The sequence below is a fragment of the Rhinatrema bivittatum genome, chromosome 15, assembly GCF_901001135.1.
Source record: "Rhinatrema bivittatum chromosome 15, aRhiBiv1.1, whole genome shotgun sequence".
Classification (NCBI taxonomy): domain Eukaryota; kingdom Metazoa; phylum Chordata; class Amphibia; order Gymnophiona; family Rhinatrematidae; genus Rhinatrema; species Rhinatrema bivittatum.
Window position 1 is genome coordinate 55807273 of NC_042629.1, and position 14296 is coordinate 55821568.

At 41.6% G+C, this 14296-nt stretch overlaps 1 protein-coding gene across 1 annotated transcript in view; it reads right to left on the minus strand.

The window, feature by feature from the left end:
- The window catches only part of UBR4 (ubiquitin protein ligase E3 component n-recognin 4), a 351227-nt gene that overhangs the window by 97189 nt on the left and 239742 nt on the right, over positions 1-14296 (minus strand). Inside the window, 7 exon segments of the mRNA XM_029579045.1 lie at positions 2511-2638; positions 3158-3242; positions 4307-4397; positions 8235-8578; positions 12149-12277; positions 13220-13345; positions 13679-13817. Coding sequence (XP_029434905.1) covers positions 2511-2638; positions 3158-3242; positions 4307-4397; positions 8235-8578; positions 12149-12277; positions 13220-13345; positions 13679-13817 — 1042 coding nt within the window.

Here is a 14296-nt window from a genome sequence, read left to right on the forward strand (position 1 = left end):
AATTTAGAAATACTAGAGAAAATGCATGCAATGAGAATATGACAGATCTATTTTATTCCACTTAGCAAACATGAATGAGCAGCAGTACTATACATTTTTCCAAAGTAATAAAACAATGCAATCAATAACCTTTTGATGTAATTATTAATCTAAGCTTTTTTTGTAGCTTCAAACAATTAATATATTTAGAAATTTATATCAGAACACCTCAGTAAGGTATCAGCAACTGCAAGTTTTTAACATAGAACCAGTTTGTTAAATGTGAATTCTGAATAAGCCAGGTCGCAATTCATATGTATGTTAGATGGAAGAAAGAAATTCAAGGGATTTTTTTGGGAAATGCATAAAAACGTAGAACACGACAGCAGCTTTATAGTTTCTTCCTCTTCCTTAGAAATTTTCTGTGCTTGCCCCCATGCTTTCTTGAATTCCGATACTGTCCTTATCTCTACCACCTCCAAGGGAGGTTTCTTCAATGTGTTCACCACCCTTCCTGTACAGAAATATTTTCTACCACCTTTTACCCTCCTTCCAGAGCATCCTTTCTGTTGAAAGAGGCCTGCCTCCTGTGCATTTATTCCTCAGTCTCTGTCATCTCTCTCTCTTCCTCCAGGAAATACATATTTACATCTTTAAAATCTGTCCCCATATTCTTTATGACCAAGACTGTCAATTTTAGTAGCTGCCCTCTGGATTGACTATTTGGTTTATCTCCTTTTGAAGTTGCAGCCTCCAGAACTGTACACAGAACTCCAAATGAGGCCTAACCAGAGACTTATCAGAGGCAATATCACCTTTTTCTGCTCCTTCCTCTCCCTATATATCTAAGCATCTTTCTGGGGTTTGCTGTTGCCTTTTCAACCTGTTTGGCTACCTTAAGGTCATCGGATACAATCACCTCCAGATCCTGTTCCTGTTCTGAGCACAGACAACCATCACCGTGTTTACTGTACTACTCCCTTTGTGTTTTTGAAACCTAAATGCATGACCCTGCATTTTTTAGCATTAAATCTTAGCAGTCAGACTCTAGATTACACCTCCTGTTTTCTAAACCTTCTAAGGTTCCATCCTAACAAAAATGTTGAAGAGAACCAGACTAAGGACTGACCCCAGGTGGTCTACCACTTTTCCATGAAGTGAACTGCACTTGCCCCTACCCTTTGCCACCTCCCATTTAACCGGTTACTAATCCAGTTACTGCATCTAATGCTTTTCCTAATCTAACACAAAGAAATTGATTAGATTATTCTGACAAGACCTATTTCTGGTAAAACCATGCTGCATTGGAAGCTGTAATCCATTGGATAGTTCTGTGTGTTTCCACTGCAAAGCCATTCTCCTTCATGTTAAGGCGAATGCTGCCCCTAGGTTTTTATGAACAATTCCCAGACCTCTAATTTCTTTAGTATATCCCAACAAAAGAACTAAGGGCGCAGGTGGTACTGTAATGTTGTAAATCCTGTTTAAATTTAATTTAATATCCTCCCAATATCTGCAAATATCAACACACTATCACACTACATATAAAAATAAGTCCGCCTCCCTAGCACATCTGGATCATGCCAGAGCATCTCACCAACCCATTCTGAATAAACTCTACAAATAAGATTGCTGTGAATATGCCTTAAATGACATTAACTTTTCCCTCCATTGCCTCAGGTACAAACTTAGATTGTAAGCCCTCTGGGGTCAGGGAAATACCTACAGTACCTGAATGTAATCCACTTTGAAGCTCTGTGAAAAGTGGAATATAAATCTAAATAAAATTAAAAAAAAAATAACTGAAACTAATGTTGCTGTGTCAACACTTCATTCTAACACTCATCTGAAAATATAATACCGTCGCCACCCCATTTCTGTTTCAGCAGCCACATTTGCTAATGACACCTCTCAGATTACAGAAGACTAAGGTTGCCTGAATAGCATTAGGCTCTCCAGTGAAAATACTGATGATGCCTTATCCCTATCATCCAAAATTACACCCAGTGCGTGCTGCAGCTGCAGATACCTAAAGAAATATCTACTGAGGATATCAAACTTTTCTCTCAGTTCTTAAAAGGACTTAAGTGTATAATTCTTCATGTATAATTGTTACAGAGCACAAATTCCCTTCTGCTTCCCAATACCATAACCTTGCAAGGAAAATAAGATTTGGAAACCTCCTATTGTTCAAAAGCTGAGTAAACAGTTACATTTACTTCTTCCCTCACATAACTGTGGACGTTCTTCCAAACTGTAGTTGACACCATACTGTAGTTTGCTTCCCCAACAAGGCCTGCTTGTAAAGCAGTTACACCTCTAGCAGCTCTGCATGAAGCAGTCTTCATGCCTCTATATTTCGAAACCTAGGCTCCACTGTTAGGCTCCTCGATTCCTTTGAAAACAGACCTCAGTATCAGCAACCCCTGCCCTACCCTCACATAGCCTCATTCTGCGCTGCTTTGTAAGGATGAGTTGAACCCCGTGTTTTGCTTTGTATCACGAGCAAGGTAGGTTGGGAAGGACAGTACCTTGTTTTTCTTGCTGGTAGGAGAGGGTGGTTTGATCAGTTTCTGAAGAATTCTTAGGCACATGAGGGTAATGTTTTCCACAACAACTGGAGTCTTAATATTCACTGCCATGAGGAAAAGGCTAAGAGCTACAGAAACAGAAGAAATAACAATGTGATTGGGCATAGTAGAAACATACCCACTTTCTTTGCCACGGTAGGAAGAAGAAGAGAGGGAAAACATTAGGATAAAGAAAATGAAAGGAAGAGATATGGAATGAGAGTGCGCACACACATATGAAGGAAAGAGAAACTGGACAAAAACAAGGGCTGAGGACAAAAGAAAACAGGTTCTATTCCAGAAACAGAAATGTTGGAAAACAAACCTTTTATATTTGGTTGGGACTGTGAGAGCTTTTGCCATCTTAATTTGGCTTGCTTTGCCTATTTGAGCTAAATTAGGCTCCTCAGTTTGGCTCACCCATCTGTACTTGCACATTACCTCTGAAAGCAAGATTAGCAGTTGGCTCGTCTCCTTTCTAGTCTGATCTATGCCCACTGACCACAAATGCATCTGTTGATACCATTCCTCCTCATCAATATTCTCTCCTCAATATTTAAACTTGAACTAGACACCTCCTTTTCAAATCAAATAAGATTTATACTCACCACAACGCAGACGCAATTCCCAGCAACCATCTTCCTTTGAGATGGAGTCTGTCAACAGCAGCATTTCATACTGGAGGCTGCTGGCCTGAAAAACAGAAGTGTGGTTTATTAAAGTGTATTTTGTGTACCCTTCTACTCCTGTCCCTTCCTCCAGTCAGCCTGATCCGCATCCATTCAACCTCTCCTATCCTTCCCTTCCTTCATTTTCTGCTGGGTTCATCTGCATTATATATTTTAAAAGATTTACCGGTAATCTTCCCCTGAGCCTTACCTTAAAGGAGCCCGCGGGGCAACCAACCCCAGCTCCTCAGCCTTCTACCAGGGGGGGATGGCTCACTAGAGCCCCCTGGGAGGATTTTTCAAATTCCCTTTGGTTTTTTTTTGTTTTTTTAAAGCTTGATTCGTTGCAAAATGCAAGAAGTTACAATCTCTTCTTTCCTTTTTTTTTTTTTAAAGGGATATAGTCCCAACCCTAAAATCAGGGTAAGACTGCAGGGTTTGCACCACCTCCATCTGCTGGAGACAGAGAAATACTGAGGGGATGCAGGTGGCACACTGGGTTAAGAGAGGGTGCCCTTCAAGTTTTTTCTCTGTCTCCATCTGCTGGAAGGGAGGTGTAACCCACAGTCTGGACTGATCCGGGTACGTACAGGGAAACCCATCTTATCTATTACCCAAGGCGGGAGAACAATAAAAGCACACAATATAACAACTAAAAATGAACTAGAGAGACAGATACAAAGAAACACGGTCAAAATTTATAGCACTTTTTCAACTTTTGAAATGCGCTAACAAGAATTATATTCAGAAGATTAGCACTTCAGCTTTTCAGGTCTAGAAATGACACAAAATCAGATCAAAGTTTAAAAATAAAACAAAACTAGTTAAGGCAGCTGAGAGATTTCCAGGACTTGAACAAAAAAGGTGCAGTGTAGGCTGTGAATGAATGCCAATAGTAGAGTCATGATAAAGCACTGGCACTCTATCCTTATAACAAATCTTTCACTTAAATGAGTAGCAATTTCACCCAATGTTTCAAGTGAAAAAAGGCAATATTTATAAGTATGCTTAAAATATTTTACAGAAATGAAATAGTGAAGGAAAAAACTAACAAGTAAGGTAAAAGAAAGAGAACAGAAAGGCTCTTACCAGGTCTGGGTTGGCCCAATGTCCTTTGAGGGCGGCAGACACCTTCCCAATGATTAAATCATTCATTTGTTGTGTAGCTTCTTGATTGTCTCTGATCCAGAACAGAAACCAAAGCACAGTGTTTAGAAATGATGGTCATGTCTCCAGCTCAACTGCTTCAATCAAGTATCAGAAAATCATAAACTCAGGTGTGTTTCACACTAAATGTTCTCTGCAAGCCTCAACAGAAGCATTTCTGCACAAAAAAAAGTGGTATCTTTGCCCATCTTGCATGAAATTAACTTTGAGAAAAACAGGGCACGCTGCTCTTTTTTTCCTTGCTAAGCAAATACCTTCAACTTAAGGTGGCCAAACCAGTGGATAAGTAAACGGCAAAAGCCAAAAAGATGCTTGACTACATAGGAAGAGGAATGGTCAGCAGAAAAAAAGGAAGTGATATTGCCTCTGTGTAAGTCCCTAGTGCATCTTCAAAAGGATTTAAACCAGTTGGAGTCGGTCCAGAGGGAGGCTATTAAAATGGTCAGTGGTCTTCGTTCTAAAGCATATGGGGCTTAAAGATCTAAAACATATATACCCTAGAGCAGAGGTTCTCAACAGGTGTGTCGGGCCACGCTGCTGTGTCGCGAGGTGCTGGGAGGAGGGTCGCAGGGCCAGCCCAGGTGGGAGTTGGTTGACTTCTCTTGAACTGGGCCTGATGAGAGGCTACTCTCACTTCCTTCTCCTCTTTCTGGTCCAGTGGGAGGCTGTTTCCTCTTTCATGCAGATCAGACCTAGACATTGCCAACTCCTACTGTTCTGGGCCCCAATGGGGGACACACTGTCTTCCCCTGTTGAGTCTGGGAGTGATGCTGGGGAAAAAGGAGGTTGAAGATGCTGGGCAGACAGAAGTGGAAGTGAGAGGGAGTGTGGGGGCTGCTGAAGGGATGGGAAACGGGGTCAGGGTAACTGGGTAGGGAGGAGGTAGAGAGAGTGAGCACTGGGAAGAGGAATGGGGGGGGGGGAGAGGTTGGGAATGCTGGGTAGGGATGTGAGTGTGAGCGGATGATTGAAAGGGAGTAATTGGGAGAAGTAAAGGATGATGGAGACATGGAGGGAGAGTGACAAGGGGTGCAAGAGCCACAATATGTCAGTCTGGGGAATGTGCATCTCTTCTCTCTTAGTACTTTATTTAGTGCAGGAAGAAATGTATTTCTATTTCTAGTTCTCCAAGTTTGTACTGCGTGCAGAAAGGCTTTTTGAGGTTTCCATTCCAGTTTTTGTCTCCACATTTGTAATTTGTGTTCTTTTATTCTGCATTTGGTGAAGGTTGGATCCGTATGAGTGAGTGAGGTGAGATATTTTATTAGTGTGTAGGGATTTGTATCAATCTTCTTTGTTGCATTTTCTCATTCTCAATAGGACGTGCACTGCTGCCTTTTCATAGGTAGGGATATTGCTGTCTGAGTTCTTGGAGTTAGTATTGCTATGCTATGGCAGGTATGCTACACATGTGCTGAGTGCTTTTTTTCAGGTTTTGTATTTTACAATGTGCCTGGTAGTAAGGGAGTTTGTGTTTCTGTTACTGAGATAGTACCAGAATCAGATTATGTTTTTTATATGGTGAATTGTATGGGGAAATATTTTCTGCATCCACTGTTTGGGGACCAGGGGAGAGGGGGGGGGGGCAGGTTCCTATGGATGCAGGGTATATGTTTCCATTTATCCCCATGATGGTCAAGTGTTCAGTGTGTCATGCTTGTAAGCATTAACTGCTAGGGGTGTCCCAATAGAAAAAGGTTGAGAACCAATGCCCTAGAGGAAAGGCCGGAGAGGGGAGATATGATAAACATTTAAATATCTCAAGAGGTTTCTATGCACAGGAGGCAAGCCTCTTTCAAAGTAAAGGAGGATCTAAGAACAAGGGGGTCATGGGATGAGTGAAAGGGGGTAGGATACAGGAATAATCTAAGGAAATATTTCTTTGCAGAAAAAGTGGTGGGTGCTCAGTACAGCCTTCCAGTGGAGGTGGTTGAGATGAGGATTATGTATGAATTAGAAAAGCACGGAATAAACACAGTGGATCTGTGAGGAAGTGGTAGGGATTATTGGTGTGGATAAGTAGACTAGATTGGCCAGGTGGTCTTTCTAACAGTGTTTTATCATGCAGTCTAACAGTGGAATATTCCTAGATGTTTCCCTTTTCATTTTCAAAATCATAAAAACCTTGGAAGCCTCTAATTTCTAGAATGGTCTTTTGCTCATATCAAAACTGCTCTACTTATTTGAAAATTCATAAACCGCTTATCAACATTTCTAGGCGGTTTCCAATAAAACGTCCACAATTTCCAGTAGCTCAGTGCAATGTGCTGTTCAGGACCAAAGAAAGGACCTGGATCGATTCTGTTTCCCATGCAAGCTGGAAGGAGGTAGCTTCAGTCACTGCATAAGGGCTGGATTTAGGACTCATGACTGTAGGGTTGTGGAAGGAGCCCTGGTGCATGGCCCTCGGTCACTACAATGAATGAGCTGAATAAGTTGGGAGGGAATATAAAAGAGGATAAAATGTCTAAAAGGTTGCAAATAAAGGCTTATGGCGTCAGACCCCAGGCCCAGCTCTGACTGAGCTGGAAGCTCAAAGGGGCAGGCAGAAACTGCCAGGGAAAACCCTTGCTTTTCTCCTCCCCCACCCCCCCAAAAAAACCCTGGCTCTGCTTTTTAGCCCTTGCACTGATACCATGGACATTACTATTAACTTATATCTGTTATATGTTTTGTTCTATTTATGAATGTTACTTTGTTAGCCACTTAGGATTGTAGATAAGATTATACACTTTTTTTTAAATAGACAAAATTTATATTTACAAGAGAACTTTGCAGGTGAAAACTAATAAGAAAAAACATCTCAATTGCAAAACTGTTCTAAGAATGAAAAACTGACATACTGAATGCATTACTATGTTTTTAAAGTTGTACAGCGGCGGATTCCCGAGGACGACCGGCCCGGGTATTCACCGCCCAGGCTGGCCCAGGACACATCACGTGGTCTGCCGAGCGCGGCTCTGTCACGGCAGCGCACGGCAGACCACGTGACTGGAGCGACCGGCCCACCGGGGGATGCCCGATCCCCCGATAGGCCAATCCGCCCCTGAAGTTGTATGTATAAACTGACATTTTAATGTGTTGTAACCCACGTAGCTCTACCGGCTTGCTATAAGTGGGCAATAAATACTTTAAAATAAAATAAATACATTATTGCTGAAGCTCTTAAAAACAGATAATTTCAGTTTAAATGAAGAAAAATTGCAGGCTTCATGTTATTCCATCTTTGTTGAGAAATGTATGTATTTAATTCCATTCCTTGCTGAAAGCGACACAGCTTATTTACAGTAGAGTACCTTAAATCTTAAGTTCCTTTACCTGAAAAATCCCATTATCCAAAATAAAAAACATGGGCTGAAGGCCACGTTCCATTACCTTGAAAAGCTTTTTATTTGAAAAGTGGTGAGCTTTGTATGTTCTTTTCTCTGAACCATTCAGGATAAGAGGTGCACAATCTCTCCCCTCCTGTCTTCATCTATTTCTCTCTCTCCATCTTTATTCCTCTCGTGCCCTCCATCTTTTCTTCCTGCCCTCCTCTCTCTCTCCCAGGCTACTTTGGCAGTGGAAGGGAGGCAGTGAGAAGGCAGGAAAGAGGGAGGTGGGATTGACTGGGCCTTGTCTCAAGTCAGCAGGAATAAAGGGGGGGGAAGACCTGAGCCAGTCTGTTTGCAGGGGGAAGTGGGTGAGGGAAAGAGAAAGGCATGGCCCTTAGGTAACCCAACATGTCCTATCGACTCTGCAGCCAGAGCTAGATTCCACTTCAGAGTCTGTTTACGTCACTTGCCATGACATCACTGGAAACAGAGGTTGTGCACACATTATACAATGTAACTGTAGAGATTGTTCTTACCTTGTCAGAAGGCACATAAGTTGACGAACTTCCTCTCGCATGGCTGCTGAACCCCGCCGAAGATTGTAGTCAAAAAGCTCCCGAATTAGTCCCTGGGACACAAGTATGTGTCTGATGGTGCAGTTGGTAGCCAGGGCACGGAGCAAGGTTATACAGTGCTCTGTAACAGCTGAAGCACAACCATAGCATTTGGTCGAAGAGGTATGACCACAACTTAAAACAGAGAGTGCTCGGTACTGGCTGGCCGTAAATGTTGGCTGCACAGTTGTGCGCGATGACTTCGTAGCAGCTTCTCTCTGCTGCAGATCATATTCCAATAACTCTTTCCGAGAAGCAAACACTTTCTATCAGTATAGAGAAAAACATGAAAATCAGATCTCAGTAAACTGGTATAAAATTTTATTATGCATAAAATCAACATTTTTGTACAAATTTCAATAAAATCTCACATAAATCACTTAAAGAAAAATCAGAAAACGAGAAGAACATGTACCCAGAAAGCTTACTGCAACAGATGTTCTGAAAACAGCAGCTCACCAGTCATACAGATGAATCCCATGACTGTGCTTGGTGCCAAATAGCTGGAATCTTACAGAGCTTTCTGGAGAAGGCAAAGGCCTCTCATGGTGCACACGCTGTAGTATTCCCATGACTCTCCTCAGTTTTACATAACTAGAACTGGAGGCAAGAACAGTTCTGGAGGGAAGTAGGATAGGTTTGCATGACTAGTGAAAGTTGCTGTCTTCAGAGAGCACTTGTTACAGAGAAGAAGGATTGCTGAGTCACACAAGTTGGACTCCCTAGCTAAGGGTTGTCATCAACAAAAAAGGTGATGGGGGGGAGTTGTCAATGGGAAGAAATATATTTGTTGGGAAAATCCTCTATTTTATTTATTTATTTTTTCTTAACGGGGAACATAAGAGCACAGGAAAGTCAGATCAATTGTCCATCAAGCTCGGCTGTCTCTAACAGTGGAGAACTTGTTTCACTTTGAAACAACCTAGCAAAGAGAGCCATTCTCTGTTGCTCACTCCCATAAGCAAGAGGTGAGGGGACCCCCAAGTCTTCCTGGCTAAGGAGAAATTAGGTTTTTTAGCTGCTACTTTTCTTTCCTTGAGTCCTACCACATCAGTCCAGTATGCATGGGATGTATCCAAGCCAACGTCCATCAAGGAGAGAACTGGATAAACCTGCCCTCAGGGCCTCCAGCCCAAAGGAGACTCAGAATCCAGCCTGCACATCCAATCTATAATGCAAAGAAACCCAACTGGCTGCCCTGCAGATCTCAGGTGGCACTGTTTCTCTGCCCACAAAGCTGCCAGTCTTCTTGTCAAATGAGTATTTAACCTCTCAGGAACCAACAAACCCTTGGAACCTCCTTAATCCATCTGGCGATAGTCACCTTAGAGGCACCATCTCCTTGCCTCCTTCCAGCAATAAACACAAACAAATCTCTTTTCCTGAAGGAACTGGTCACTTTCAAGTACCTAGGTAAGATTCTTTTCACATTAAAAAATGCAGACTCCTAGACTTTCCCACAGAATCACACTGTTTGAAGGCTGGAAAATCTATCAATTGGTTCAAATGAAATGCAGATACCACCTTTGGTAAACATGAAGGTAGTATCTAAATGGACACTCCAGTTTCCAAAATCTTCAAGAATGGATCTCTGCATGAAAGGGGTGATAATTAGGACGTTCTGCTCGCTGAACAAGATTGTCACAAGAAAAACTGTCTTCAGAGTCAAATCCTTAATAGATGCCTTCCTACTAGGTTCAAATGGAGCTAAGCATAAGGCTCAATAGAAACATAGAAATGACAGCAGAAGACGACCAAACGGCCCATCCAGTCTGTTCAGCAAGTTTCGCACTTTTTTTTCCCTCATACTTATCTGTTCCTCTTGGCTCTTAGTAACCTTTTTGTTCTATTTCCCTTCCACCCCCACCATTAATGTAGAAAGCAGTGTTGGAACTGCATCTAAGTGAAATATCTAGCTTAGTTAGTTAGGGGTAGTAACCACCGCAATAAGCAAGCTACACCCATGCTTATTTGTTTACCCAGACTATGTAATTCAGTCCTTGTTGGTTGTTGTCTGTATATAGATCCACTTTTCTTCATTCCCCCTGCTGCTGAAGCAGAGAGTTATGCTGGATATGCATTGAAAGTGAAGTATCAGACTTTCTCCCCAGCCGTTGAAGCAGAGAGCTATGCTGGATATGCATTGAAAGTGAAGTATCAGGCTTATTTGGTTTGGGGAAGTAACTGCCGTAACAAGCAAACTACTCCCTGCTTTTTTGTGAATGCAAATCCTTTTTTCCACATTTCCCCTTGCCGTTGAAGCTTAGAGCAATGTTGGAGTCTTAGAGCAATGTTGGAGTCGCATTAACCGTGTGTATGTTTATTGAATAAGGGTATTATCTCCAGGTAGTAGCCGTCATTCCCGCGAGCCACTCACTCTTCATTCATTATAAGTTCCTGAAGAGTTTGTATTTAAACTTAATTAGTCATAATTGTTTTTACTGTAAACTCCTCTAAGTTCATTTATGCTCCATTAAGCTCCTTTATGTTTCTCTGTTAATTGTTTCAATGTAAGCCGCCCCCGAGGCGACAGTTTTACTTCCTTGTACACCGGTGTGGACAGGATCATCGGTTTATAAAAACTAAAGATAAATAAATAAATAAATGTCCTCTAGACTTTATGGATCCACAGTGTTTATCCCACGCCCTTTTGAAGTCCTTCACAGTTCTGGTCTTCACCACTTCCTCCGGAAGGGCATTCCAGGCATCCACCACCCTCTCTGTGAAGAAATACTTCCTGACATTGGTTCTGAGTCTTCCTCCCTGGAGCTTCAAATCGTGACCCCTGGTTCTGCTGATTTTTTTCTGACGGAAAAGGTTTGTTGTTGTCTTTGGATCATTAAAACCTTTCAAGTTTCACCTCTGCTCCTCCTTTCCTCCAGGGTGTACATATTTAGATTCTTCAATCTCTCCTCATAAGTCATTTGATGAAGACCCTCCGCTTTTCTGGTCGCCTTTCTCTGGACCGCCTCCATCTTGTCTCTGGCTCTTTGGAAATATGGTCTCCAGAACTGAACACAGTACTCCAGGTGAGGCCTCACCAAGGACCTGTACAAGGGGATAATTACTTCCCTTTTCTTACTCGATATTCCTCTCTCTATGCAGCCCAGCATTCTTCTGGCTTTAGCTATCGCCTTGTCACATTGTTTCGCCATCTTCAGATCCTTGATAGGTTGCAAAGGCTGCCATTACTCTTAGATTACACTATTTGAAATGCCCCTCTAATGTCATGTCCTCCCTGGCATAAGAGAAGATGCAATCTGCTACCCAAGTGGAAATCATTCATTCTGTCACCCCAATTTCATGTCTACTAAGATTACAAACAAAAATGTGGGTGGGCTTGAGTCTGCTCCATGTAGATGAAATAGCTCTTTTGTAATTCAGGGAAAGAAAGGTTTTTTCACCTTTATGAACATGTGGCCTAGGAAACAATGATGGCAAAACAACTGACTAATTAAAGTGGAAGTTTGACACATCAGGGAGGAATTTAGGATTTGTGTGCTGCACCCACCCTATTATGATGAAATCACTGTTACCTGGAAAGTCACTAGAGCTCACCAATTCTGCAATCTAAAGTAACTATCACCAATAATGTGACTTTCCCAGTCAGGTACTTAAGCTTACAATAGTCTAGGGCTACTAGAAGCTTTACAGCAATAGAGTTTCCATTTACATGCTGGCAATAAGTACAAAGTGCACTAAAGTGAATCCTAACAGAGCAGTCTTTTAAGCCAGACTCTGAAAGATGTATGAATGAATTCAGATTTGCAATTTTGGTGCAAGAAAACTTTGCCTTTGTATAATGCTTAGCAATAATAATTATTGATCTATTTTACCTGTATTATCTTTGAGAGCTCATCAAAAGAGTTCTTGCAATCTCCACAGTATTCCTGAGCCAACTGCAGGATATATCTGTTCACGCTAGCTGATGTGGAGGCGATTCCTCCAGCACCGCTTACGTCGTCCTAAAAACCAGAGCGTACAAACCACATCACTTCCTGGCATTCTTTTCACAGATATCAATCACACAACAAAACCCACTCACACCAACTGGTGTATTCTAGTCCACACCAATGTCAACAACCAAAAATAAACTGAGTACTAGTTAGAGAGCTAACATAACACCCAGAAACGCCAAACCGATTATAAACCAATTTTTGTAAGACCCTCTCTTCACGAGAAGACATATTATGTGTTCAACTCGTTTCTCATAGGAAATACAGCGGGCTGAAATGCAGCCTGCGCGAAAAAATTGACCGGCACAGAATAAAGACGCCGCAAGAAGAAGATTTCTACAAGGTTACAAGGATCTGAATTGGTTTCCTTTTCTTCCCCTGAAGCAGGACAGCGGTCCGAAACATGGCCATGTCGGGTTACCTGGGACCTTTTCAGTGCGGATAAGTATCCGTTGCATTTTGATTACCAAAATTTGGTTGAGTAACTTTTAAAAAAATTTTTTTTGAAAAAGATAACAAAAATTGATTTTTTTGAATGATTAAAAGTAATAGTGACCCCTATGAGAAACGAGTTGAACACATAATATGTCTTCTCGTGAATAGAGGGTCTTACAAAAATTGGTTTATAATCGGTTTGGCGTTTCTGGGTGTTATGTTAGCAGTTTATTTTTGATTCTTTTCACAGAGCCAGTATTTAAACATGCAAGGCTCCTACTAGAAAAATTGGTTTAGCTAGGGTGTCCACAAAGTCTGTGTCACTAGGCGGGTTAATCCACTTGAAAGCCACAATGTTACACTCTGGCACATTCTGATACTTGTTTCAGAATTATCTACTGTTTGATAATTTGCAATTAAATATAAAAGGATAGTTCTTGGAGCAACAAGTTGCTGCTGTTATTCACTTGTTGGTACTGTGACACGGCGACAATACTGGGGTGTTTTTGATATTACCTGAGGCTTTTCAGGAGCTGCCTCATTCACTTTACACAGCAGATTCTCCAGTTGTGGCCTGTGTCCCATTAGCTGGTGATAGACACGGTCTGCCTTATCCAGGAGAGTGTTGATATTTGTAACCGCCTGTGAGAAAAGAGTGGGGGGGAGGGGGGGGGGGAAGCATGAGAAACTATATTTTATGGGATTTTTATATCCTCCTTCACAACCACAGAAATGCTGCAAGTGAATCTGCAGGTGAGTGACAGCAGACTTGCAGGGCTCTGTGATATTCTGTGCTTTACCAAAGCTTGTGTTCCCCTTCTTGCTGGGGATATAAAAAAAAAAAAAAAAAAAGCCAATATGGACTTACCTTCTTCATTCTCGATTGGAACAGTGCAGCCCAGCATGGTTTGGCATAAAGCATGAAATCAAAGCGAGCATATTTACAGAAGCCACAAGCATTACACATGGACTTACCTTCTTTCTGTCTTCTTCATTCTCGATCGGATCAACAGCACAACACGGTTTGGCATACAGCATGAAATCGAAGCGAGCATATTTACAGAAGCCACAAGCATTACATAGGAAAGGATCCTTTTCATCGTAGTTAATAGATCTGAAAAACAGACAATTGTAAAGGACAGAGGATGATAACCAAATGTGGAAACACAACAAAGAGCTTAAACAAGGATTCAATTAGGATGCAACGTGTTCATCTCTCTCCAGTTTTTATGATGCTTGACAAGTTCAACTCTATGTCCAGTTTGATTTCAAAGTGACACAGAAGTAAAATAAAAAGGAATTATTTCCCTTCTTGATTGTAAGGTCCCTGTATATAATGGACTGGGTAATTTTCAAAAGCCATTGAGCAGGTCTTTGAATGCAATTATTTACTATGTTACTGTGTATTTTGTTTTCTTTTAATTCCAGCTCTTAATTGTAAGGACCCCCATGGCCTTACTAAAAGTTAAATGTGTCACTGGAACATGTATGTCCCAGCACCCTACATTCCTCTGTACAAAGGCTATAATGGTCTAAGCCAGAGGTTCTCAACCTAGTCCTCTGGACACACCCAGCCAGTCTAGTTTTTAGGAT